The sequence below is a fragment of the Astatotilapia calliptera genome, chromosome 22 (assembly GCF_900246225.1).
Source record: "Astatotilapia calliptera chromosome 22, fAstCal1.2, whole genome shotgun sequence".
Taxonomy (NCBI): domain Eukaryota; kingdom Metazoa; phylum Chordata; class Actinopteri; order Cichliformes; family Cichlidae; genus Astatotilapia; species Astatotilapia calliptera.
In genome coordinates, this window is record NC_039322.1 from 10,866,064 (window position 1) to 10,893,880 (window position 27,817).

A 27,817-nucleotide genomic window follows, 5' to 3' on the forward strand; every position below is an offset into this window, starting at 1 on the left:
AGAGATGAGATTTTCTCTGGTTAAGGAAGTGAAATTTGCATATCAGCTCCAGATCACCTGCCAAAGAGTCTTTTGTACTGAGCCTTTCACATGGACTTTATTTCGTTACTGAGGGTACAAGGCCTTTTTACAGTACAAAATCTTTTTTATCCTTTAATTAAAAGCCAAGTTTTGTCTAAGTGTTAGATTGCTTATTCTTTGTAGTGCACCTCAGAGAGGAAAGGGGTGCATACCGGGTCTCGCTGAAGAGCTGAAAACAGTTACAGAGACAGGAAACTGTTTCAATAGAGGCGGGCTTCCCCTTTCTGTGCTCCCACACAGCAGGCGTGAAGGATTATTTAAGATTACCAAGCGTCTATGTGATCCGCTGTGAGGGCCCATTGCCAGTAATTTATTCAGTGCTGCCCAGTGGGTATTGAAGGAGGTGCAGGATGAAGCGTATTTGTGTTTCTCACTGTCAGTTACTCCCATGAAAATGCTTTCTAATTCTAACGCTTTGTACAAATTAAATCAGCTGCACAAAATATAACATTTAGTCTTCTTGCTAACACGATGAATTACTTCGACTGCTTATCTGGTGTAAGCACTGTGTAAGCATTGCCATTGAATGCTACCAAAAGAAGCCAAAACTACGGATTATATAAAAGGTGTTTGTAGCCACCATGACATCATTTCCTTTTTTTTTGAAACAATCTTTTGAAACCGGATGTGACAAACGAGAGCCGATTTGAAACTTTGCATTCATTGGCTTATGACTTGTCAATAATTTGTCATTGCCGTTAGCCAATGTGCATCCTAGATACACCTTGGACTGACCAAAATGTATAAAATGGACCCGATGTTTTGTTTTATCCATTTATGGTACTTTCACCTCCTTCAAACCTGACACATATAGGGACTACATTAGCTTATAGTCCCTTGAGGCTGGGTTTTATTCTCAAACGGTGCATCTTTCACATGTAAGGCGATTATGTTAACTGCTACGCTGTTGAACCACTCTCTCTTATTCAGTATGATCCAAAATGAGTAACTCAGCCTATTTAAGCTCTTCCAGAAACTGTTTACACAGGACAACTCCAAAGGCTGTTACCCCATAGGTGGTCTTTTCAAGCAGAGAAGTCCAACCCCAATGGCCATGAAAAAGGGTGGCCATTTAAGGCACTTCCCTATTGGTTTCACTCTTCAGACCATGAAGTTACATCCATTTTTTAATAGTCTGCAGTTACCATGAGCCTGTTAAAGTGCTATAAAACATGCTAAACATAGACATTTTTTTTTAAAAAGAGGAAGGATAAGCATCAACATAGCTACAGTTATAAAACAACCAGGTTGATATAAATAGAGTCTGAACATTTATAATATGTGGATTTACTTTTCGAGATTAGTGCACCACGTCAACTGCTAGTATCTCCTGTCCAAATGTCGTCTACATTTTGATAGAAACCAAGAATTTTGGCCTTGTAACCAGTTGTAGGTTAAATGCATTGTTAGTGTTTTCACGGGACTTGCTGACAGTAAAAATATACCTGAACCAGCCTGATCCTTTAAAAGCCTTGTGTCCTCAGAGATGCGCTGTGGACTAATCCACTCCTGGGAGGAAGTCCTCTGGTCTGAAATTCCTGTTTAAGTGACTTGAAATGAACTCGCTGCGAGGAACTGGAACTACTGGACAGCACGCCTTTTCTGACTTTAGGAGCAGCTTGTGAAGGAAATAATGAACTAACATTTATAGAGAGCTCTCAGGGATGGGCCCTGTCTACATGTGCAGTAGGGCTGCCACAAACGATTATTTTGATAGTCGACTAGTCACCGATTATTTTTGCGATTAGTCGACTAATCAGATCATCATCCATTGGACGTAAAACTACAGCTTATTGCACCAGCAGCATCTGCTCTTATATAACTATCATTAGCTTACAGCTTTAAGTGTTTAAGGTCTGTGCTAACTAAAAATAAAGACAAGATGATAGTTTATTAAATTTTAATGAAATTTGCAGATTGTTTCGGTGAAGTTTAATAAACTCCTTGCTATCTAAAATATAACAGGACACTGGAGTATATTCTGGAGCATCTCACACTTCTGATAATCAGTTGTCTGCTTGACGTTTATTCAGCTGTGTAAAAACTATAACTTTAATCTCAGACAAACTGATTTACTCAGGAACAAATAAAATACTAAAAAAAAAAGCCAAACAATAACATTTTAAGTTATCTAAGTGACTCATATATATTTAACCTGAGTAGCGAAAACGATTTGCGGGGAGTCCGGTGTTCTCACGGCGCTAGTGAGCCTAGCCCCCGGCTCGCTAACGAGCTAGTGGGTAACAGATGTCTCCGAAAACGTCGGAGCGCTTTTGAAAATATGTGGTGTCCTGATAAACTGAGCAGATATTTGAGGTTTACACAGCTACATTCTCGCCTGAAAATATGTTAAACGTTTATTTTGTGACCCAGAAAGAATAATAAGAGTAACATTAAAACTAACTAGCTGCCGCCATTGTTGGAAACTGCGCTGGGCCGCGCTATGAATTCTGGGACACAGCTGCTTCTTCTTCTTCTTCGGGGTTTAACGGTAGCTGACATCCTTGTACATGCAATGCTGCCATCTTCTGTTTCAGTCCGTTATTACACTCTTAAATCCTGCCACTTATTCCTGCGTCTTTTGTGATCTTAAAGCTTCAAACGACGCGTCGACTATTAAATCAGTCGTCGACGATTTTGATAATCGACGTAATCGTGACTAGTCGACAAATCGTGGCAGCCCTAATGTGCAGTAGTAAAAATTAGTTTCTGAGTTGTGTTTTTCCCTTTTTTTCACACAAAAAACTTAAATGGAAGCTTTTTAAAACCTCCGTCCACAGTGAAGACTCTCAATAGGGAAACAGGAGGAAAAGGTGTGCGCCTTTATTTCCTTTTTTGACAACAGGCTGGCTTCTAATTGGCCAGCATTCCTGTACAGTTAGGGTCACTTGTTGCGATTATGTCAAGCACCCTTGACGTATTTCTTTTTTGCATTTTTGTGTTACGATTTTTTTTTCTGAACAAAAGCAAAAAATTCCGGTTTTAAAAGAACATCCATGTACGTGTGGACCGGGCTACAGTTTGTGCTGCAAACATCTTTGTTGTGTGTCTCAGATCAGGGTGAAACTCATTGACAAAATAAACCTAAGTGCAATTTAAGCATATTTAAGAAGACAATCTTGAGTTAAACTTTATTAGAAAAACAGCGGGAGCAAAGTCAATTATTTTTCTACAGAGGTTGTAATCCCTCCGCAATGACATGCTTGGTATTGATCAAGTAGATGATGCATTGTACTTGACTGAATTGTTGGATTTTTATCTAATTTTTAAAGTGGAATGATGTTTAAAGGGACAGAGTCTGAATAATTTTAGTGCTAATATATTGTAGTATTTCTTCTCTCTGTGTGTGGAAGACTGTAGGACTTGATGTAATTTCAGGGACCACTTAATATGTTAAATTAGACAAATCATTAAATGCATAGTTTGTTTCTCAATTAACTGTTTTAACTTTTTTTTTAAGAATATATATATATGTCATCCATGTCCGTTGTTATCCAAACTGTGCTTTTTGCTTTGTTTCTTAACCATCTTTTACTATTTTAGCCTTTTATTGTCTTTTTTTCCACTCATTTTGCCATCATGTAGTCAAAAACATCTAAACTTCAAAGTCCACTTGATCAAAAGTAAAAGTGCTGACACACAATCAGCTGGCTTAAATCATCGATCAAGGCAAACTACTAGCGCAGCTGAAATGTATTTTGTACTTTAAACATCTTACGAAGTAGGGTTTATTAATGTCCCAATAAAACATCTTCATAGTAAATCAGTCGGTGACAGATGTGTTTCATTTTTAAAAAAAATTTTTTATCGAGGATAAAACTGCATCGTCTCGTCTGCTGCTCAGGCCAGCAGGAGCCCGAGCGCAGGCAGCAGGCAGAGCACCACTCCCACCAAGCTGGGGGCAGTAACGGACACGGCACCGTTGCACAGGTCGGTATCGCAGCACACGTTGGTGTAGTTGAAGGAGACCCCTGACGTGTATTTCTCTCCACTCACGTCGCACTGGGAGGCAACTGCGCAGCTTTTTTCGTACAACGTCAGCTGTAGTGGGCCTGTGAGAGCAGAGGAGTAGAAGGATATTATTATTGTTATTATTATTCGCATGGAATTTAAAAAGCATTCAATCCTTTTTCTACACTTTTAATGGTTCTTGACACAGGACACTGTGCCTTTTTAGGACTAGTTCACTCAGCAAGTGTCGAATGCGAGGAAAAAAATATTTGATGCACTGATTAAGTATTATGTTTCCAAATGTCTCTCAGTTTTGGAAATTTGCATCTATTTGAACTCAAGGATGATCTGATTTTGTGAAAATCTGAATGTCAAAGGTCACAACAACCTAACAAAGCATGCGTTTAACCAGAACTCATGAATTCATAAATCTGTTTTGTCAAACTTTCCCACCAAAATATAACAGAATGACGTTTTATATCCTCATTTCTCAGCAAATCCAATATATTTTTCAATTAATTGTTATATAACATAAATGGAATCATGACTAATGGAGATGATATGATGTGTTTATGCTTAAATAGATACTGAAGTGTATTGTGTTTTATACATTTTTTGATCGTTTTAAATTTAACATTATGAATGCTTCAAAAACAGTAAAAGCAAAGAAAACTTTGAATGCCTGATTAGTTTTCTTGATTTTTTTTTTGCACCTGGATGTTAGCAATATAGACTCACCAGACACTTCATTAGGTATACCTGTCCAGCTGCTCGTTAATGCAAATCTCCAATTAGCCAACTGCATGGCAGTAAGTGACATAGTTGTTGGTGCCAGGCAGTCTTATCTTAGTGTTTCACAAACTGGTGATTTGCTGGGATTTTCCCACACAACCATCTGCAAGGTTTACAGAGAATGGCCGGAAAAGATCAATTGTTCAGTGAACAGCAGTTCTCTGGGTGAAAATGCCTCATAGAGACCAGAGGCTACACTGAAGGAATCCATCTTTCCTTGTATTTATGGTTCAGGTTGCTGCTGGCGGTGGTGCAGTAATGTAGGAGATATTTTACCAGCTCATTATTGTCTAAACACCATATTGTTCCCGAGTATTGTTGTTAACCACGTCCATCCCTTTATGCCCACAGTGTACCAATGTTTTGATGGCTGCTCCCAGCAGGATAATGCACCATGTCATCAAATCATCTCAAACTGGTTTTTGAACATGACACCGAGCTCACATTACTCATATGGAACGAGCGACTTTCATCACGAATGTTTAGCCGACAAATCTACAGCAACTGTGCGACGCTATCATGACAATATAGCGTATATGGACCAAAATGTCTGAGGTATTTTTCCAAAAGCTTGCTGAATCTATGACACAGAGATTTAAGGAAGTTTGAACAGCAAAAGCAAGGAACTAGCAAGATGTGGCCGGTGAGTGTAGGAAATCCAAAACTCAAAAAACAACAAGATATAAACAGAAAGGATAGCAGAGTCCAAAAACTGCAGTAGAACGAAGTACAGTAAAACAAGAGACAGCAGATTATTCATTCAGACTCTTCATCAAGCAAGCAAATTTAACTAGTTCCTCACTGGGATTGTTTTAAAATTACTCATACTGCAAACTGAGAGTAATTGTGGGAACTTTGTCCCCTGATGAGACATGGTGATCATTTTTGCCCCACCCAGATAGCCCGGAGTGTTATTTTTAGACATAATTTGACATCACGGGTGCTATTGAGCTGACAACCGGCCTGATGAGAAAATGGTACAGAAGTTTGAATCATTCTTTCACCTGGTTTTGTTTTCACATTTAGGTCACTGACGAAAGACAAGGCCCTGAGAAGCAGTTCAAAGAGCAGCCTACAAAGACATGAAACAGTCCTTATTGTACAGTTTATGTATGATATGTGACCACAAGCTGAAAGGTTTTGTTTATAAAAAGAACTTTAGACTTGGTCCTAATGGTGTCTTTATTGTCTGTTCACTGTAATGTGCATTTCTAAAAATGTTTCTCACAAATCTTTTATAAAATAAGGCTTTATTTTCCAGTTTGTGGCCATCATGCTTGAGACTCACTGAAATTAATCTAATCTAATAAATGCAGACAAATCTGGCTCTTACCTCGTGTTCCTGTCGCTACGCTGGAGAGGCAGCGCTGGCCAGCTGGACACTCCACAGGAAACTTTAAGCAGTCCAGAGGAGAGATGGATGGAAACATACAGGTGTAACAGTGCAAACAGGCTGAGGGGCAAAAACAGTGGTTGTTAGGCACTGTCAGCTGTACAGCTCTGGCAGGGATTGCAACAACAAGAGCTTAAAACTCCAATATTGTATCAGCTGACAGTCACAACATAAAAGATTTAGCTCTGAAACATGATATTTGCGAACTAACAGTAACTGCAATTATGTTTGTTTCCACAAGAAGCCAAATTGTTTCGTAGAAGATGAATGCATATTTTGATGTTGAAAAATAGACTTGTTGGTGCCCCCTGGTGGAATATCTTTGTAATTGAGACACTTTTTAACTTCTCTTCTAACATTGGCTTCTCTGCACTTCAGCAACATCTGATAATTACTTTTCTATCACCGATTCGGCAGACAACTGTCATAACAGAAACTCTAAGTACTTTTCATTTACTAGCTATACATTTTATGATGCCAACATGTTTCTATTCATAAGACAACAGTAAAAACACTGTAAAATGGGTTAAAGGTTACACTCTCTTTACTTTTCGTATTTCCAAGTGTACGATATGTACACAACAAATGTAAATATGCAAACAGCGCACTGCAAAATTACATTGGCAAGCAGCTTTAAGACAGCATAAGCAGAAGTCATGTGTCCTTCCTTCTGCATGTTCTACTCGGGCACCACCCTTCACCAGAGTTATTGAGTATATGATTAAAGATGTACACTTGTAGTTAAGTTATTGTTATGATAATATTTCATTTTGAGTTTATTTTATATTTATGAGTAAAACTAGTAAACTTTAAATTAAAATAGTCAAACTGTCACGGTCTGACTGGGGCAGACCGTATGTGTTGCAGAGGAGGACTCAAACACAGACCAAAATGTGGTGTGGATTAACAAAACAAGCCGTTTATTGAGGTTAGCAACGAGGGTACAAAATAATAGGGCATCGGTGAAAACTAAACAATAACCTAAACTGGGTGAACTAATAACAAAACATGAAAAACCTTAACCATAGTGAACTGACATGGGTACCTGGAGATGAGACATGGATGAGCAGACGACCTGACAATGGCATGAAGAAAACAAAAGGCTTAAATACAGACATGAGGTGATCAGGGGAAGTGGCGACACATGGGGGAAAACAGCTGACAGACATAAACCTAATGACAGGACCAGGAGAGGAAAGCTAAATACAATAAACAAAGAACACATGACATTGTCAGAATAAAACAGGAAATACTAAAACATGACAACACAACTTAACAGACCTAATATGTGATGAATAAATACAAAACCCCAAAACATAGAAAACCCAGGAACAATAACTGCCTAAACTAAAGGCAGATAGGAAATAACACAAACTAAATCACATAACAAAATGAGACAAATACAAACATGAACTCAGAGCGCTGGGTCAGAGACCCAGCCTGTGACACAAACTCATTAGAAAAAAAGCCTGACATTGGAGAATAAATATGAAATGTTTGTTTATAATTCACTTTTAGTTTAAAAATATCAGAGTACTTGTAGATTTTACATTTAACTCAAGTCAGCACCTTTTAAACTCTTCACATGTTGTGTACGATAAAGTTTAAATATGTAACTAAAATTGTAACTAAAGTAAGTGTGTTATGGGGTGACTGTAGCTCAACAGGTACAGCGAGCCATCTACTAACTGGGACATTGGTGGTTTGATTGGCAGCTGCTTCAGTCTCAGTGCCAAAACGTCCTTGAGCAAAATACTGAACCAAGTTGCTCTTTGTTGCAGTGTGTATAAAACACTGTGTAATAGAAAAGTGTTATATAATAACCGCTCGATTTACCGTGTTAAATTTGTACTTTCCACCACTGAAAAACAAGAAAAAGTGCTTGAACTTTCAAAGTCTTAGACAAAATGTGTACTGGACTAAATGACTTATTTCATGTTTACCAGTCACATAAGAAAAATTAAAAACACTACCGACAACAAATCCAACATACTGAACTTACTTGAACGGATTTCTTCAACAATCTACACTATTTGAATCAAACTACAGTAGTGGAATATAAGCATACACTACAAATCTCCTCTGTGTAGTATTTCCTGGCAAAAAGAGCTTCCTAATTAAAGGGATAAAACTCTCTTTATGTGAAAAGTATACCTGAACTCATCAAATCAAGCATGTTAGCATCCATCATTAATCATTTTTCCTGTAACAGGAGATCTTGCACTAAAATGCATTAAAAAAAATATGTCAGCTTTAAGAGAGTCAAATCTCAAATGTGCATGCAGAAAAATGTCAAACATCACAGAGTTTTGTTTCCACCGACCAAGCTCTGCAGACTTTGTCCCTCTCACTGACTTAAGTAATGGATGTCCAGTATTTAAAAGTATTAGATTTTTTTCCCTTACATTACAAAAGCACCTGAAGACAATTGAATGTTTTTACATACCTGCCAAAGGAAGACAACACATGAGAATAAATAAAAGTTGTGAACGAGGCATGATGCTTCCTTAAAAGTCCCTTGGTTGATGTTTCGAGCTGGATTTTTCTAAACACTTCTTGTCCCAGGGCGTTACAACTCCCTAACTACTTTATGTGGTGCGTCCCCCAGCTCATTTGCAAATTACATTTATTTTCATCTCTGTTTCTCTCTATGTCCCCAATGATCTGATAAAAGGTCCCTCTTTATATCGCAAGCACCCGCGTGTCACCTGAGTTTTTCCCTCAGTCTTTGCTGATTTGTGCTGTCATGAGGCGAACTCCTCCCTGAAACTTCTAATTCAATCTGGAGAGTTAATTGTGGACAGCATGGTTACAGGCAGTGGGAAAATGAAGAGTTATATAGTGAATTTGGTGAGTGTTTATATACTAACGATGCTCAGGAAGCTTTTGACAAGAACAACATCTTCACTCATTCATTCAGTGACTGCTGGTTGCAGGCATTTGTCTCTCTTGTGGTTCTGCCGCAGCATTTCAGTCAAGTTAAGGTCTGGACGCTGACTGGGCTATTTCATCACCTTGATTCATTTTTGTTTTGTTTTGTTTTGTTTTTAGCCTTTCTGTTGTCTAAGGAGTTTGGAAAGCAAAGCGTCTGGACTTCTTTAATTTTCTTGAAGACATTTCACGTCTCGTCGAGAAGCTTCTTCAGTTCTAAGAGCAAATGGTAAAGAGTCCCAGATTTTTAAGCCCTATGGGAGTGTCCTCCAAGAGGGTAATGAACCGCCTATATCACACGAGCCAAGGTGTGAAAACAGATGTGGGTCACAATCAGCCAAGGTTTCAGGTGAACCCATTGGGAAACCTAGCCTTTCTGTTGTACTTGGGATCATTGTCCTCTTGCACAACCCAATTTCAGCCAAGCTTTAGCTGTCAGAGCAATGGCCTCATATTTTACTACTTTAATACTTTGGTATATAGAAGAGTTGGGTTGCAAAACAAGCTCAACTCATCATCCTTCCACCACCATCCTTCACAACTAGTATGACCCTGTGACCCTGTGCATCATGGCCAAACATCTCCACTCTGGATTCAAAGACATTGATCCAGAAATCTTTTGATTTGTTCAGATGTAACTTTGCAAACCTAAACTGTGCTGTCCTCAGTCAGGACTCTGTAGAAATTTGTGGGTTTTTTCTGACCTTGGGGTGAATTTTCCGCGTTCACACAGAAGACACACCTGACCAACAGACCAGCAAACTGCCAAAACAGCTTTTTGTAGAGATGCTTACAGTTGCTGATGATCAGTTACCAAGTCCATTTGATGATTAGCAAACTGCCTGCTACTTTTAATTGCACAAGGAAGCTGTCTGAGAGTTCTTACCTTAGAAAAGTTTTTCACAGTTAATGCAGGTCCCACAATAAAACCCTGCAGGACTGATTTAGTTAGCTCAAAATCAGTTTTATGGACCATTGTGTGGATATAATTAGTTATAAACTGGTTGTTTTCTTGCCGTACTTGTGTGTATAAATAGGTTTTTTTAAAAGCCTAATTTTCCTGTCAAGTTGTAATCTATTTTTATGTGCAGTGTCATAAATTGCGCGGTTTGCGAGCATGCAACTGCTGAAAAAAAACATTTGAAAAAAACTGCAATAAAAAGGGGGGAAAGGGTTTCTTAAGAAATATAATGTGAAAACTTAAAGTTTTTAGTGATTTTGTTTTGTTAAATACTCTTTGTCATCTAGCTCCATAATTCTTGTGCCAGTTTTGTTTAGTTAGAAATTCTGGCCTCTATCTGAGCCATTTATAAAAGAAAAGACATTATGTGTAACTGCATGAGACAGCAGCTGCTGTAGAGAAAAGATGAGCACCGATAAAGTCAGCACGGTGCAGAAAGAGTCAGCAGACAAACAGAGGGAGAAAGCCAGCAACTCAGAGACAGCGGGTCAGTGAGCTCCACAGCGAGCCTGTTTAAACAAATTATCCTTCAGGGCCTAATGGGAGACGTGAGGGCAGCAAGCAGGACGGTCTGCTGACAGCAAGTCTTGTGATGGAGCGAAACGAGTGGGCTCAGACTGAATAAGCTCTTTACAAGTTGATTAATTACAAGCTTATAAAAAAATCTTCCTGGAAATATTGAGGTTTTTGTTCATTTCTCTTGTATTTTTTCAGTTACTTTTGTCTGGATGCAATACTGTATGCAGAAATAATCCATGGGCATTGCTGAGGCATAAATGACATTGAGAGTTTATGACCTGTGATGCATTTTGGAGGCATGTATGTTTGCTACTAAAGCAATAGATTTTTGCATGGAGTTTGGTGTGACTTTGTTTCTGTCCATTTGTGTCTTTATTAAATGATTTGCATATAACCTACAAAAGAATCCCCAGAACTAGGGCCAAATAAAAGTATTATGGGATTAAAGGTCCTTTTCTTTTGTTCAAATAAGCAAGCATTCATGTTGTAAAACTTAAAAATACAAGCCTAAAGCGACTCACAACTGAGTCCATTCATGTTTGTGCAGACAGTGTTAATCCTGCATTTGATGGGGATGTTTTTTTTGTGTGTCCTGGCTGAAGGATCTCAGTGGACAGATGGTGTTCTTTAATCCTGTCTGTCTGTGCCCTCTACCTCCCATCCTCCACCCTTTTTTACATCTATTCATTCTGCCGTTTACATCCAGGTTCTCATTTTCAACCTCTTCTACACACTGGAGACGAGCTCCTGCAGCTTCCCTCGTCTTCCTCGTTGCAGCAGAAAATTTGGCTCCTGGTCCTCCTTCTGCAGTAACTCAATCTAGTCACTAGAAGGAAATATTGTGCAGCCTTGTTAGACAGAAAAGTCACATGTTTACAGAAGGCCTGCATGTTTACATCACCTCTGAACATCACCAGTTTCTTTAGAAATACTGGATTATTAATTATAAACACAAATCATGGGTAGTTTTTCAGAGGTGGGGTGTCTGATGGGACAACCTGTTAATCCAGCAATCACATCACTGACCCACTTTGAGGAAAGCCAGATTATTTTATTTATTTATTTATAAATAAGTAAATAAGTAAAATGTCAGGAGGATAAAAACAAAGATGGCTCAGTAATTCAGCATATAAATCTTTGATTCGCTTTCAGACAGACCACATTTATATTTGTATATAAAGCACAAGCCTGACCCTTCATAAACAATTCATCAGGATTACAGCAGGGATGGGAGAGGGGGAAAGGGGGAGTCCATAATCCTAGAAAAATCTGACTTTAATTCTGTTTTAATGCGTAGGAGCACCAGTGTGGCAAAAATAGGAATTTTCTGGGCATTTTTCAACAAGGCATCCGCCTAATGTTATATTAAACTAGTCTAAATTACGCATTTGTTAGTAACACCAGATAGGTTGAACAAGTATTCTAAATGTAGCAATTACGTAGGTTAACAGTAACGGCGGTCACAAATGTACTCACAAATTAAGAATATGTTTATATTAACTTCACACAAATTAAATTCTGTTTTGTTAACGAACTCGAAACCAGCGTAAATTAAATTAAAACGGTTGTAACTTTGCAGTGCAGTTGCCACTAAAAGTCCAAGCGCCAGAACAGCAGCGCCTGCGATAAATCACCGCTGATTGAATCCGGGTAGGACGTGTGGGGGATGGGGAGGGGAGGTGGTGGGGGAAGTGAGCGTCAATGGTCGAAAATAAGACCGGAAGTTCCTTGGGGGTGGCGTTAAAAACTATGAGCACGACCGTTGGCAAATTATTATTTTTTTCAGTTACAGTGTATACATAGTGTATACACACTATCGCGCGCTATTTTATCGCGCGCTATTTTTTGTATAGCAGTTGCAATATGGTACAAACGACGCGACACAGTTCATGTAAACCAATGCTGTCTTATTTTGAAATTTGCCACCGGAAACATGCCAATTCACGTTCGCCGTCTTGACGCGATAGCCATTCGGCAGAGAGAAAGGAGCTGGAGAGTAACGGGAACTCGGCTGCTTTGGAAATTAAATTAAAATAGAGGGAAAACGGCGACGAAAGCGGATACCCGGGACCTAAAACAGGTGAGCAGGCCTAAGTGTAGAGCTCTGTTTGTTATTTGTGCGACTCGGGGTGAGGGTGTTGCTGTTATTTTGCCGATTTAAGAAAGATGGGGAACATCATGAAAAGTATTTTGGAAGAGAGTTGAGTTGCTGGGGCGGTGCACTCCTGCAGCCCCACAGTCTCAGGATGTTTTGTTCTGCTTGTGGTTGAAGTTTGTACTGATTAATACAGCTGGTAAAACTCAAACAAAAGCTATACGAGGTAGAAAAATTCAACATATAAGTAGTGATTATAATGTAGTTTGTAAATATTCGGTGTTCAAGTATCCATTAATATTCTCCATGTGCTGCAGCCTTTTAAAACAAAGTCAAGTGAACATCAAAGCCCAGCACTTGTTGCATAAGTTATGAAGCAGATTTAAGAAACATCCTGTGTGCAGCTCACCGTGGGTGACTCCTGCCAGTTACAGGGAAGATGATAAAAGGGCAATTGTCCCAAATCTAACCCACTGGCCAGATATGAAGAGGCTTTGCAGCATATTGGAGGGCTATTGAATAATGATTCCTTATAATCTGACCTTGAACAAAGCTCCTTTGTCTCCTTTCAGCCGTGCTCTTTGTCTGTGTATTATTTCAGCTGTCCTTGGATGTTTTAATGGGGGATAAACTTTTTTTTTTTATTCCCCTACAGAGTAAATAAATTACAGATTTTTAGGACTATATTTCACTTTAGTCCAGTGCCAATGAAAGCATGTAGGCAGGGATGTGACCCTCTAATGTTTTATAGAAATTGATATTTTTGTTTGTTCTTGCCTTGATGTATCCATCTTTTTCTTTCTTAGGCTGGTAGTATTTGCTTCCCATGTTTGGGATAATAGATGGTGAAGTCCCTAATTAAAGAAGAGGCAAAGACCAGGCTGAAGATGCTTCCCATTCTCTTCCTGGATCTACTTCTTCACAAGCTTAGCTTAGTTTAGAGCATTTTTCCTCCAGCGTCTTAATAATACCGAGACTGCAAGAGAGGAGACCAGAAACACATAAACGTTCACATCCTTTTATTGCCTCTTGTTCCTCTCCTGGCAGAGCCAGCTTAGTGAGATTTTTGGCACAGCCCCAATATTTGCTACCACATTATTGAAACCATGGCAAATATGTGCCCTTATGGCCATTTCACCCACGCCGTGGTGAGGGGCATTCCAGAGACCTTTGGAAAGAAAGCAGGGGACAGCCAGGAGAACGGGGAGGTTTCGGTGGACCTGGCCAAAGCTCAGCGTCAGTTCGGTTGCCTGACTGGAGCGTTGAGGCAGAAGGTGGGCCTGCAGCTGATCGAGATCCCCCCTGACCCCGAGCTGCCAGAAAGCTGGAAGATAGAGGATGTGGCTGTCATCCAGGGAGACACGGCGCTCATCACCAGGCCCTTCAAAGAGCAGAGACAAAGCGAGGTAATGCAGCATAGAAAAAGCCTTTCAGAGTGCACTTAATCTTCTATGTAGTATTGGGTAATGGTTTGTATGAGTACGGTATAAAAATGAACTTGACAAACATAGTATGGGCTGTTTGTAACATGGTCTCACTGATCTTTGTTGTTCCTTGTTGCTATGATCATTGGCCTTTCAGACATATCCCCCCTAGACTCCTGAAAACAATGTTTCTAAGCAACAGTGATATTGGTTGATTGATACTGGTTTTCTTTTTGGTGTTTTAGATGCTGGCAGACTTATTGGGAGTGTCCAAAGTTCCAGTTATACTTCTGTAGTTAGATCTCAGGGTTTTTCCTGGCTACGAGTCCATTCATCGGCTATTATTTTTGGCTGTTTGATAAACAAAATGTTATTTTATGACTGACTTAAAAATGCAACTTTAAGAAAAATGTTAAGAGAGAGTTTGTAGTTTTCCTAAACTACTTGGAGGTTTGCTGGAAAAAGCTTTAGGGAAAGAAACTTCTCAACAGTGATGCGGTTCAAATGGTTCCTGTCCAGTTAATAAGTGTTGACACCATTTTACAGTTTTTTTTTAATGTCCTAATGTTTTCTTAACATGTTTCTTAGAGTGGAACTTAACATGGCTCGGACAGAAAATGAATCAAAAGCCAGGAAGCAAATCAAAGAGCTGATTAATTAAAATAAATTAATAGATAAACACCCAGACCCTTTGGGTGACAGTAAATGCACAGTTCCTTTTTGGAAGTATTTTTCTTCTTTAGTTCCAGATATTATAATGTATTATCTGGTTGTAAATGGACTTTTACTTATATGGCGCCTTTTTACTCATTGAGCACTCAATGCACTTTCTTCTGTAAGTCTCATTCACCCAGACAGACACATTAATACAGCACTTTTATCTAAGCATAAGCTCTTTCTAACATTCTCACACACTCGCGCCCGAGTGAATGCATTGGAGGCAACTTGGGGTTCAGTATCTTGGCCAAGGATGCTTCAGCAAGCGGTCTGGAGGAGCCGGGGATCGATCCCACAACCTTTTCATTGGTAGACACTCAAACACATCCCAGATGTTCTACTGCTGGAACCCCGTTGTTTTGCAGTGTCGCGCGTATTGCAAAATGTGTCACCATAACATGATAAGAGAGTTGTTCTGTTGCACAGTTAATCTAAATGTAGTTTTTATTTACAATTGTGGCTTCCACAAATGATAAAAAAAAAAGCCCGAGATAACTGATCGAGAATTATTTAAATGATTTTTCAGAAATCTGGTTTTGCAACGGTTTCACTGCTTACTCCAACAGTTTCAGTTCCACTTATTCTAAGATGGCAGGAAGAGAGACCTGGATTAACAAGAGGGAAACCAGCTCAGCTGTTTGAAAGAAATCTTTAAAGTTGAACAGTAAATAATCAGAATGTAAATGAATGACTAAATTATACAACAGCTGGATTTATACGCAAATGTTCTTTTATTAGACAGTTGTTGTTTTTAAGCACATTTTAAAATGCTCAGCTGACAGTCTGTTTTTTTTTGTTTTTGTTTTTTTAATTATTGTAGCTTCTTATTGCAAATATTAATTGCCAGTGAAACACAGAACTGATGATGTTACACGGAGACCACCTGCCTGAGCTGCTTTCTTCCAACTCTCGTACTGAGTCTAGTTTATTCCTCCCTCAGGTGGAGGCGGTGAGGAGGGTGATGTCGGAGCTCAACCTGACTGTGGTGGAGATGGACGGAGAGCAGGGCGACTCTGTAGGTGCCACGCTGGAGGGCAGCGACATCCTCTTCACGGGGAGGGAGTTCTTTGTCGGCATCTCCTCCCACACCAACCGCAGAGGGGCGGAGGTGCTGGCAGACACCTTCAGGGTAAGGGCTATAGAGGGAAGAGGGTACAGTGAGCAGGAGGAAGCTTTTTCAAACTTTCCCTAGTTTGGGGCTGCCTGTCGTGAAGGCACATGTCTGTCTCTGATTTGAGGAGTCAGGGCGGCATGCTTTTAACAGAATCTGACATTTTTGCCTCAGAGTCGTCTTTTTAAGAGGGATGTCAGTCAACACATTTTGACACGTGGCACAGCTGCATCATCCATCGAGTGTTTTGTTGCAGCCCGCTGCTGTAGTTTATCATGTCAGATGTCATTTGAACTTAAATGTTTATGACAGCTTTTCTATTTAGGGCTACTTGTAATTAAATTCAGTGTGTGGCACAGTACTGGAGGATTTAGCCCTGGCTTCTTTGTTAATTCACTCAAACTGAAGAGCAGTTAATTAAAGTATGTGAAACTTAAAAATGCAAAGGAAGACTTTAGTGTAGGGTCTTCACCAGAGATTAGATAATCCAGGTGTGTCATGCCTCTTTTATACACTAAAGGTAAATAATACCTGTGCATCCATGATTACAGCTCAAGCTGAGGGATCCTTCCACATAGCGTAGTGGGATTGATTTTTAGGTATAAAAAGGAAAAATGCATATAGAGGGAAGCCATACATCAGAGAAACTTTAAAGGTTGAGTCCTCTCTGCCTTTGGTTCACAAACCTACAGGCATTCAGACGCTGTCTCTACTTTTAAGATGAAAACTTTCCTTTGTTAATAAAGCTTATAGTTAGGCCTAGATCAAATCCTCGGGTTATGTTGCTATAGCTCAGGCTGCTGGGGGAAATTCTCATGATGCACTGAGCATGTTTTCTTCACTCCCTTTTTTTTTATTTATTTTTTTATCCTGATGCGTTTATATACAACTGCTACATCTTATTATCTTTGCCTTACAGTAAAAGTGTCTTAGTATGGACCGCTGTATGTCTGTGTATCTCCATAAAAGCCCAGCTAAGGATTATCAATACACAACTAACTAAAATATAGAGTTTATATTTTTAGCCTGCACAACAAAGATTACCTCGGTGCCAAGATTACAGTCGGATATGAAACCCAGGTGCCAATGTGAGCAGGTGGCCATTTGCTGAATTGCATTTGGGGAATTCTTGTGTATAAACACTGATGAATGAGGTTGTTCCACTGCCCAAATAATCACAACGCTGCACAGCACAGCGTGCTCACTCGGGCTGGGCTCAAGCTGCTCATTAGTATTGACTCTTTTCAAGAACTATAGATGCACTTCTGTTTGACACGCACACATATTTTGCATATTTTGGAGTTGAATTTGCTCTTCGCTCTTCCCTTGGGTGTGGGAGTGTGGGGGTGTGGTGTGAAATGGTGTCAGCGGATGAGAGGGTTTAAGTGTTCGACTGGGGGACTGGGGAAAACCAGGAGATGATTTCATCAGTGTTGTGTTTCAGAGGAGTCACTCTGGCTCCATTTAACTTTCGTTCATAAATATCACCCTTACATATACAGTGTGTAGAGCAGAGATGGAACCACTTTATAGTGTGAGAGTAAGTTAGGAGTCGATTGGAGTCGAGGCATCAGTTACTGGGATGTGTGAAAAGCCAATCTTAATGTTATTAGTTACACCTGTGATGACAAAACAAACCTGCTTGGAAACTTCTAGAAGTTTCCAGTATGCTTGGTAACCGTTCACCCCCACATGTGTTCAGGACTTTGCCGTGTCGACTGTCCCCGTCTGTGATGGAGCCCGACTGAAAAACATCTGCTCCATGGGAGGCCCAAACACCATCATCTTCAGCAACAGTGATGGGGCCAAGAAGACACTCCGGGTATGTATGTGTGTGTTGTTTCCCAAAGGGTAATTCCTTAATAATATTGTGGCATTGTAGCAATTGAGGGAAAAGCGCATACCAAGGAGAAAACACTCCCTGTAGCTTTTATGAAAATAGGATTTTTGCCTGCTTATTTGGATTAACTCAAGACCGTATTAAAAGTCCAAAATTAGATGAAAAGGGATTATTCTGAACACACAATAACAACAACAACAACAACAACAGAATAAAAATATGGAGCTGGAAGTGAGCATAATATTTAACTTCAATCATTAAAGTTTTGTTTTTGTCCATTTGCTGACTGTGTTATAGAAATCCAGGTGTGACAGCCTGCCAGCTGACCCTGCACATTCATCTATTCATGCCAGTTTGTTTACACAGGCTACATAGCTTTCCATTTAGCATGTCTGTGTGCCTGTGCTGGAGACCTTATAACAAACAAGTTGGAGGCTCTGCCTAAAAGGAACAGAAATGGCTGTGAGCAACAGCTTGTGCGGCTGTATATGAGGGGTGATCAGTCTCAGTAGCTGGAAATCCCTTATCCTGGCACTACGTTTAGTCAGAAAACAAAGGATGGTTCCACGTCATGATACTATTTAGTGTGATTACAAACACCTGGATGTATTGCTATATCCAGCCACATTGGTAGCAGCAATGACCCACAATCCTCTGCGACAGCTGCACCTTTGAAAAGAAATCCAAGGGGCAATGAACGGCACTGCAAGATGCTATACATGATAAGGATGGCTTTCCACCTAATCAAGGAAGAAGTCTGTGAGAAATCATAATAAACAATAATAAATTTGACCTCAGTAATGACCAAAACAGCTAAAAATTACTTGACACATCAGTTTATGCCGTTATGACTCGTGTCCCTAAAACACTGAGAGGTTGATGTAAATTAGAGCTGCCATTTTCAACTTTAATTGTAAATGCACCACTTAAAAAAATTAGTCACATTTTGAAAGCACATTAGATCTCACCTGCGGGGCGTCATGCCAGATCGATATGGATTGGGCAATGTGTTGGAATGAAATTATGCCAAAAAAAAATAAAGTCAAAGTGAAAAAATTATGCAGCTAGCTAGTCTATTTTGAAATAATTTCATACCAACTCAAAATGGTACTCAGTAGTTAGTATGGCCAGACAAGGTCGGGTAAGCTTTCTAATGAAACAATGGATGGTGTCCTGGAGGATCTCCTCCTAGGGCATCACTGAGCTCCTGGTGAAGTCTGAGGTGCAACCTGGCAGCATCAGGCCCAAACATAATGTCCCAGAGGTGTCCTGTTGGATTAGGCTCAGTGCAAGCATGATATCAATTCCTTCCTCCTCCAAGAACTTTCTGCACACTCTCGCTACATGAGGCTGGGCGTTATCGTGCACCAGGAGGAACCCAGGACCCATTGCACCAGCGTAGTCTGACAGTGTTTCCAAGGGTTTCATCCTGGTACCTGATGGCAGTCAGTGCCATTGCCAGCCGGTCTGTGCATCCCTCCCTTTTTGTTAGTCCCTGGCCAACTATGAAAGCAGTCATGCTGAATGATGTTACAGGCCGCAGAATGCTCTCCACATCTTCTCCAGACCCTTTGATGTCTGTCACATGTACTCGGGGTGAACCTGCCCATTCTCCAGAGTGCCAGGCAGGGCCCAAGTAAAGCATGCTGGGCCCTCATGCCACCCTCATGAACTCAGTGACACTGACTTTAGCCAGATGAGAACTAGTGGAAAAGAAATGAGTGACCATCCTTCATGTTTAGGGGGGTTGTCTCGTTGTTGCCTGACTAGTGCACCTTATGTTAATTACATTAACAACAGCAGCTGGAACTGATTAACAAACTCTTCATCTACTTTGACCAGAAGATTACATGACTTGATGAAAAGGGTTCTTTAGTTAATTTTTTTGGTGACTTTGTATTAAGCATCGTGATGATCAAGCCTTTGTGCTGGTTTTCAGTTAGTTTATTGAAATGTAAAGAGAGAAATGACAACATTTAAAATGAACCTTTTTTAAGACAAGGATTTTAAAGCATTGTGCTAGGCAGGGCCCAACATCTCTCTATGGTCAATACTGTTTTTCATTATGAGTCATAAATATATAATCTCTCCATCCTCACTTGAACTGCACACATCTGTTTATGTCATTAGTGCTGGCTTGGAGCTCGGCGACTGTGTGTAATGCTGGATGTGCGTGTTTGTCTGCAGATGATGGAACAGCTGACTGATCACCACTACGATGTGCTCACCGTCCCAGAGGAGTTGGCAGCAAACTGCATTTACATCAAAGGTCTGTCCAAACGGGACTTCCTGCTGCACCGACCAGCAGACGAATGCCCTGACAGCGTTTCTGTGAGTACCACAGAGGGTTTTTTCTTTTCTTTTTTTTTTAAATAAACTGCACATTATTGCAGTATAATGTCATGTTCATGTATGTGCTAATAGCAATAAATAAGTTTTCCTGTAATTTGCTATTTTCATTATGTTATAGTTTGACAGATTTTTTTTTTTTTCTTCTTCTCTGGCAGTTTTTCTGGCTCTTATCTCCTTGTTGTATTAATTAGGCTACATAAACACTGAATCATATGTTCAGTAATCATAAGCATGCATGCTCATCCAACAGCTTTAAATACTGTCAGTGTGAGCTTTAAGGTCTCACGGTGCTTTACTCGGTCGCGTGAGTGCTTGCATAAACCCACAAATATTTGCTAACAGCTTCCATCGGGAGGAGTACAAATGATAGCTGGACTCAGGTTTTCAGATGTTAGCCCTCCTTTTTTCCACCGTCTCCACATAAAAGAAGCTAGGTCATCAGCTCCAGTTCCCTTTAAACAGCAGTCATTAGCTTGTGTGTTTCTGATAAGTCTGTGGGAGAATCTCAGCTTCTTTCAAGACGGAGTGAAGTAAACTTACCGCCCAAGATCAAATATTTATAACTAGTATTGCTGCAGATTCACATGTGTTTGCGCTGCACCACAGAAATACATGGCTTCTTCTTTGGTGTGATCAAAGCTTTTTATTAGTTTTATCTAAATATAAAAAGAAATGCAACAGCATTAACATCAAAGCCACACTGCATCAACAATATAATAGAAGATCTACAGATGCATTGTATCACACATCAAAATCAACCATCAGGCTCCTATAAGAAATTTGATATCTGCTCAGCTCGTGTTGTTTGTTTTGTTTTTTGTAATAAACCCTGTGCATCCGGTCCTTTGTGTGATTGGTCCTGTGTGTTAAACCTAAGTGCTTTTATGATTTATAAATCTGTCTGTTATTAGTGATTATCCCTTTTAAGGCCTAATGCATCTGTAATTCAGATGTTACCTCTGTGTCTTGTGCTGCTTCACCACCTGGAAGTCAAGTGCCTCTGTTAATCCTAAATCAGACCTAAATGTGACTGACTCGCTCTAAACTGATCATTAGACAAAAAAGGTTCTCTAAAGAAGATCTGGGATGTGAACAGATTTCTTTTTTTCACATTTCTTTACTCGTTACATTGCAGTTGAAGGTCACAGTTGTGCTTGTGGTTCCAAGAGCTGAAATGTTTTTGAGACTAGTGAAGTCGATATCCCGCTCACGGTGCCGTCTCTGACCCGTTAAATATGTAAGTAGGTGGCAGGACAGAAGCTGAGTCCAGCATAGTGAGAATAAATCAGCATTTTCAGATACTTCTGTAGTTTGTTTCAGGATTGAGGCAAATTAAATAAATCAGAAGTAAAATAATGATTGTATTTTGTGAAACTGTGTGTGCGCCACTGCTAAAAATTATATCAGGCAAGATTTAAAACCGAACTTACAATTAGAGGAGTTAATTTGAACATTTGGAAACTTTGATTTTTCACAATGAGATAAAGTTCACAAAGAAAAAGCAACAAATTCCTTTAAAGACTGATAACTTGTTTTTTGCATGATTTCCCTTCAAGCAGTTTGCCCTCAAGTCAGTATTTTGCATTTAAAAAAATTTCACAATGTCCAATATTGTCCACCAACCCACCCATACAACCATCTTATAATAGGATCACACAATCTTTGTAGATTATTATCTTTGTACACCAGATTAAAAAACAGCTTCATTCTTAAAGAACACTCCCACAACCTTCAATTTAATCTGAGATGCACATCTGTGCATTTTTGTGATGGCTGGTGTTTTATTGGAATCACTAATTGTTTTCAGTAGAACACTGTGCAACCGGGCCAAGTCATATTGTCCTGAAATGATGTCACTTGTTAGTGTGTATATGCACCTGGCTGCTTTCACAGCTGAAGATGAGCATGCAGCTTGGCTGAGGGGTCAGTTCATCAGCTGTCACTGCTGCCATCAGCTTGACCAGGAGAGATGCATGTGCTGGTTCTGCACAGGCCTACAAAAAAGTTCCACTTGCATCAAGTGTAACAGGTAAATTTGTAAGCAGCATCAGGTCACATGCTGCTGGAATTGTACACTGTACAAATCACATCAAGAAATGTGAATGTTATCCAGACAACGTGGAAACTCATCAGGGGGGAAATGGAAAATAACGCTAGCGTGGCAATAAATCATTAGATGAGTTTGATAAATCAACATTACCATTAGAAATGTAACAAAATTGAAGTTGCTTTTTAATTTTTTTTTTTTTTTTTAGAGTTTTGGTCTCTAAAGAAAAGGGAAACATCAAAACTGTCATGTAGATCTAAGACTCTTAATCGCTGACACTCATGAGTCAGATCTGGTGTTCTAACTTCCAGCCAGTGAAGCAAATTTTCCTTCCTCCTTTCCTTTCAGTTTTCCCTGCAGTGTAGTCTGTAACAACTAGCTCAGGTCTGAATGACTGAACTGTTTCCTCTCTCTCTGCAGGCCTTCCAGAAGCTGCAGGACTACACCCTCCTGCCGACAGCCTGCAGCGAGGCCTCCAAGCTGGGAGCGTCTCTGTCCTCACTCTGCCTCCTTGTCAACAGAAAGCATACATATTTCTGAAAACACGCCCACGCCACTCAGCATTTATCTGCAGGTGTTCGCAGTGGTGGGGGTAGTGATACTAATGTGCAGTATTTTGAGACAGAACCAGCCACCTAATTTACTGCACCACTACCCCCTCTGCTGAACGAACAGCGCTGCACAATGTCCTTAAATCTACTCATGAAACCACTAGATGAAGCTGTAGTTTTGCACTGTTCCAACTCTTTCACAGTCCACCAAAGTAAAACAGTAACCCCACAGGAAAGTCTTCACTGCAAGTTTCATTCTGTATATATGCAGATGTTCAATACCTTTTTAGACCAAAGTGTGAAGGAAAAGCCAAAGGCAACAATCAGCCCAACATTTTTTTAACTTTTCTCACCAAATTGATGTAATCTAGATCCAGTAAAGGGGCATTACGTCTGCTTTCCAGAAATCTGATGTCTCTTAACATTACTGCTTGTGATAGTCCCCTTTAAATGTTTTCTTGGCTAACCTAAGACTTGGTGCCCACATTTACTACAGTGTACAGCTTTCATATCCACATTTCAGTACTTGGGTATTAACTGTTTTTTAATTGCAGACCATCTGTAGCTGCTAGGTGATGATTCAGATTTGATTTAGCTTTGCAGTGTATGAATTTGTCCCAAGTGTAGAAATATTAAAATCCAGCTTCTAACTTTTAGTGATACTTTTATTCCTGTGTAATTCAACTGCCAGTTCTTTAGGTACATCTGGCTAAAATAAATGTAAATCCAGTCTTTTCATTTATTTTCTACTTGTCCAATTCAGAATCTCAGTGGGGCAGCAGCCTATCCCAGCTGTTAGCGAAACCTTGGATTGATCACCAGTCTATCGCAGGGAGAGTACAGACGTGCAACCCCACATTCACACCTAGGACCAATTATGGGAGACTTGCAGAAAACAAACGCATGCATTGAAAGACACCAGCTAATCAATGGTATCAAATCTGGCACCTTTTGGGGAGGCTACAGTGCTGACCAACTGTGCCACTATAACTGAACAGTACTTTTGAGCCAGTAAAACAGTAGCTATCAGCAGTGCCACCCATCCAAAATTAAAATATTACAGCTTGATTAAGGGAAAAGTTGTCACAGCACTAACCAATAAGATAATTTTACCTTGTAGTTTAACTCAGAACTCCAGCTTTCCATCACAGAATCAAAGGCTTGTGTATGTGATGTCCAATAAAACACTCAAACTCAACAGAAATTGCTTGATTTATTTGTTTTGTTAGAAAGTGAACATGTTTAACGGTTGGACTTGGCAACTCTCTCCAACTCGTCCTTCTTCTTGATGGCATAAGAGTTAGATGAACCCTGCAAAGAGAGAGAAACTTAAGTTTAACACGCCTCACAACAGTTTCTCATATGTGTCAGCTCTGATCACTAAAAAGGTTCCAACATAATTGGCAGGATGTAATCAGAGTCCACTAAGTCTGTTACCTTAGCTGCATTGATCAGCTCATCAGCCAGGCACTCGGCGATGGTCTTGATGTTCCTGAAAGCAGCTTCTCTTGCTCCCGTGCACAGCAGCCAGATGGCCTGCAAGACGAGACGGAGCACACGTTAGTGAGGTGAAACGGGTTAAACTCCAGAGACATGACCACAGGCCAGCAGTGAAATGTATCTGAGTTGGTGATTGGCTGGGCCACGACAGACTACAGCCAATGAATAAGCAAAGACTTTTAATCTACGAGCACTCTAGCACACCAAGACAACAGAAAATGTCCAGGCGTGACTCTAGCCTCGTTTAACACATCAAATACATGAAAAAACAGTGAACCTTTTCTAATTTATTTTCATGCTAAAACTGTTGAAGATGGTGTTGGACAAAGAGGTTTTTCAGCATGGAAGCATTTTTTTGGTACTTCTGTCCTTTTTGACAGAAGGACACTGGCACTGATGATAATCAAGTATTTATTTACTTACACTGGAGAGGCTATTAATGAAATTGTTAAAAATAAGACTGCCACAATCTAAGAGACTAACTGCCTTTACTGTATTCTATATGCCCAACAAGGTGAGAAAAGACTGAACCTCGCAATTTCTAACGATCACTAATAGGAGGGGTTAAAATGTTCAGCTAAGTGAAGCCAAACTGAACTTCTCAGTTTAGCTTCGCTTCATATTTTCTGTTTTGATCTTTCCGCTTGAGAACCACTCTTGTATGCAGACCTGACAGTAATAAAGGTCATGTGCAAACCAGGAAAAAAACTGAACATGCATCAAACTTTACATGTCCTAAAAGATGCATTAAAGTCATCTAGTCACATGATTAGACATCAACAATTACGTGGAGGTAGAAAAAAAATTGTGCGTTTGTTACCTGGTTGACTCTGCGGAGGGGTGACACGTCAACAGCCTGCCTCCTGACGGTACCAGCACGACCAATACGGGTGGAGTCCTCACGGGGTCCACTGTTGATGATGGCATTGACCAGGACCTGCAGGGGGTTCTGGGAACAAAGAGGTTAAGAAGATAATTTTTTTTAAATCAATCCATAACATGTAGTGACAGAGATCCATTAGTCTGGACACCATCTGAAAGCTGACACAATCTGCTGTTAATCCTTGTGTTTGCTCCCAATTTTCTTACTCAAAGGTTAAAGCCAATATCACATTTACCCTTAAATATGCAGATTAATTCTGGACCCTTGTCTGCTTGGCAACAACCACTGCAAAACTCACTAAAAATAATAAACAATCCAGCAACTGTCTAAAAAAAATGTTTTCAATGCTGAAATACTGTCTTAAAACCCAGATGGAATTCAAATTTGAAACATTTTCTCAGCACGCCGTGTCTAAATTAAGTTATTTATATTTTAGTTATTATTGAAAACTGCTCATACCACAGTAAGATCCTGTTCTCTGTAATTTTCAATAGTGTTTTTCATCGCATAAGGAACCATTTATTTTCTGTAGTTATAATTAAGAATCTCTTTAACAGTGACACATACTATAGCAGTGCTATGAAAGTACCTCTCCAGTCAGCAGGTGGATGATCTCGAAGGCGTGCTTGACAATGCGAACGGTCATCAGCTTCTTGCCGTTGTTGCGGCCGTGCATCATCATGGAGTTGGTCAGACGCTCCACGATGGGGCACTGAGCCTTGCGGAAACGCTTGGCGGCATAACGTCCTCCAGAGTGTGGCAGGTACTTGGCGTACTTCTCTTTCACAGCAATATAATCCTGCAGCGAAGAATGACATCTTTAAGCATCATTTTCTGTTTTAAGTTGAAAAACAGCATCGTTAAAGGCAGATATTGTGTCTGAGCCGGTGATTGACTGGGCCACATTAGACTACAGCCAATGAATAAGCAAAGACTTTTCCTCTGCGAGCACTGTAGCACACCTGGACAACAGGTGAGTGTCCAGGCGTGACTCTAGCCTCGCTTAACAGCACAACAGTGAATCTTTCACACTGCCGCTCACCTGCAGGGAGATGTCGTTGATCTGGACATCATCGGTGCTCCACTTGCCGAAGAGCTTGATCTCTGGGGTCTCAGCCACAGCGGGGGCAGTCTCCCAATCGGTCACTGAGGAAACACCACAACATTACTGGCACATTGTTTTAAAAATTATAATTTCAGGACTATAAATGACAAATATGTCTTTTTTCCCCCCCCAACATTTACACGTAAGAGTTTGGGTTTGTGAAGGTGGACCTTACTGCAAATCTGTGGCCTCTCTATTAGATTTCTATGTGACATAAGTCTTATAAATGGAACTTTATTTAACGAATTTGTGTATAATGAATGAAAACTACTGTAGCTTGACTGAGCTGCTACTCAATGTTACGTTCAAACAAAGTGACGTTAGCTTTCCAGCAAAAAGCAGAAAACCCCACGATTTGACACTTTAATAGGAAGCACATTTATTCATATTAATAGGAGATTGAGTAACTGTTTGGTCAGATTTAGCGAAGCAATGACAGTCACAAGTACAGCGAGGCCGGAGATGAAGCCTGCATCACGCTAACACTAGCAAACTTGCGCCACAGCGGATTCTAAGCTTACAAACGTCTATAAACGGGCGTAGGTGCGCGTTTAAATTCAGCATCAGTTAATTAGTAGGGAAGAAATTAAGTTTAATATAGACATATTTTGTGAATTAGTGTCCTGAATTTGACATCTATCGGAGCCGCTACTCAACGTGCAGAATCCACATGTGCTACAGAGCTAGTCGCATGCTAACGCTCAGCGCTGTTGTGCTGGTACGGAAACATTCGGAGGGAATAAAAACGCCATTTCGACTAAACTGAAGTTTTCTGTACGAATTTCCAGGACAATGGAAATCCACAGTGATTTTGGATACGCGTCCGTCCCTTTTTCACGATTTATGAAGCAAGTAAAAAGTAAAATTTTCACTCACTTGTGTCTGCCGTTCTGTACCACACTTCTCTGAGACGGAAAAGGGCCTTTTCGGGGCGCCGTGTACAGATATCCGGTCCGGCGTTTGGCTGCTTCCGGCGTACAAAAGCTTATGGGAAACGTAGTCTTTTTTTTTTTATGTCATTATACATTAATAAAGCTGCTGCTGGCCTTTTAACTTTCACAATTGCTGTAAAAACAAGCAGTTATATTACATCATATTTAATATTATTTAGTTTTAGTTATTTTTCTGTTTAAAAATATGTTTTAAATTAATTTTGATTGATTCAGTCGTGTACTCTAGAATATTCTTCAGCTAGTGATCACTACATTTATATTTTGTATTTTGCTCAGTAAAATGGCAAATTATATATATATATATATATATATATGTATGTATGTGTGTGTGCGTGCGTGAGTGAGTGTACGTAAGGCAAAAATACATTTTGTAGTCTTAACAAACTGGAAAAGTCCGTATTTGATATGACCACCTTTATTCTTCATCTCAGCCTGAAGCCCTTTTAGACAAGCTTTCTTGTCATTTCTTTAAGTAGTCTTCAGGAATATTTCTCCAGGTTTTTTGAAGGCTCTTCTTTGGAAAACAAAGGCAGCAACGCCTTTGTTTTCTGTCAGGAGAATCCCACAATGTTTCAATGTTGAGGTCCAAACTCTGGGGAGGCCAGTCCATG

General features: G+C 40.0%; 3 protein-coding genes, 1 long non-coding RNA gene and 2 other non-coding genes across 6 annotated transcripts; 2 read left to right on the forward strand and 4 right to left on the reverse strand.

Moving 5' to 3' along the window:
• Window positions 1–3,185: 3,185 nt before the first annotated feature.
• On the reverse strand, window positions 3,186–8,965 carry LOC113014149 (prostate stem cell antigen-like). Its single transcript, XM_026155474.1, has 3 exons — window positions 8,664–8,965; window positions 6,158–6,277; window positions 3,186–4,133 (listed from the first exon to the last, which is right to left on the reverse strand). Exons 1-3 carry the CDS (start codon window positions 8,713–8,715, stop codon window positions 3,922–3,924), a joined length of 384 nt encoding a protein of 127 aa, XP_026011259.1. The 5' UTR covers window positions 8,716–8,965; the 3' UTR covers window positions 3,186–3,921.
• On the forward strand, window positions 3,948–5,911 carry LOC113014150 (uncharacterized). The gene is made up of 3 exons (XR_003270932.1): window positions 3,948–4,011; window positions 5,176–5,379; window positions 5,851–5,911. It is a non-coding gene; the product is annotated as an uncharacterized LOC113014150 (long non-coding RNA).
• Window positions 8,966–12,337: 3,372 nt separating the features above from the next.
• Window positions 12,338–23,963, forward strand: ddah2 (DDAH family member 2, ADMA-independent). The gene is made up of 6 exons (XM_026155470.1): window positions 12,338–12,708; window positions 13,530–14,129; window positions 15,805–15,993; window positions 17,678–17,797; window positions 20,003–20,146; window positions 22,635–23,963. The coding sequence occupies exons 2-6, from the start codon at window positions 13,830–13,832 to the stop codon at window positions 22,752–22,754; spliced, it is 873 nt and encodes a 290-aa protein (XP_026011255.1). The 5' UTR covers window positions 12,338–12,708; window positions 13,530–13,829; the 3' UTR covers window positions 22,755–23,963.
• On the reverse strand, window positions 23,960–27,233 carry rps5 (ribosomal protein S5). Its single transcript, XM_026155472.1, has 6 exons — window positions 27,130–27,233; window positions 26,191–26,294; window positions 25,738–25,947; window positions 25,086–25,214; window positions 24,203–24,301; window positions 23,960–24,076 (listed from the first exon to the last, which is right to left on the reverse strand). Coding segments are annotated over exons 1-6 (612 nt in total). The 5' UTR covers window positions 27,131–27,233; the 3' UTR covers window positions 23,960–24,007.
• Window positions 24,379–24,510, reverse strand: LOC113015443 (small nucleolar RNA SNORA3/SNORA45 family). The gene has a single exon (XR_003271113.1). It is a non-coding gene; the product is annotated as a small nucleolar RNA SNORA3/SNORA45 family (small nucleolar RNA).
• LOC113015444 (small nucleolar RNA SNORA3/SNORA45 family) lies at window positions 26,020–26,152 on the reverse strand. Its single transcript, XR_003271114.1, has one exon. It is a non-coding gene; the product is annotated as a small nucleolar RNA SNORA3/SNORA45 family (small nucleolar RNA).
• Window positions 27,234–27,817: the final 584 nt, after the last annotated feature.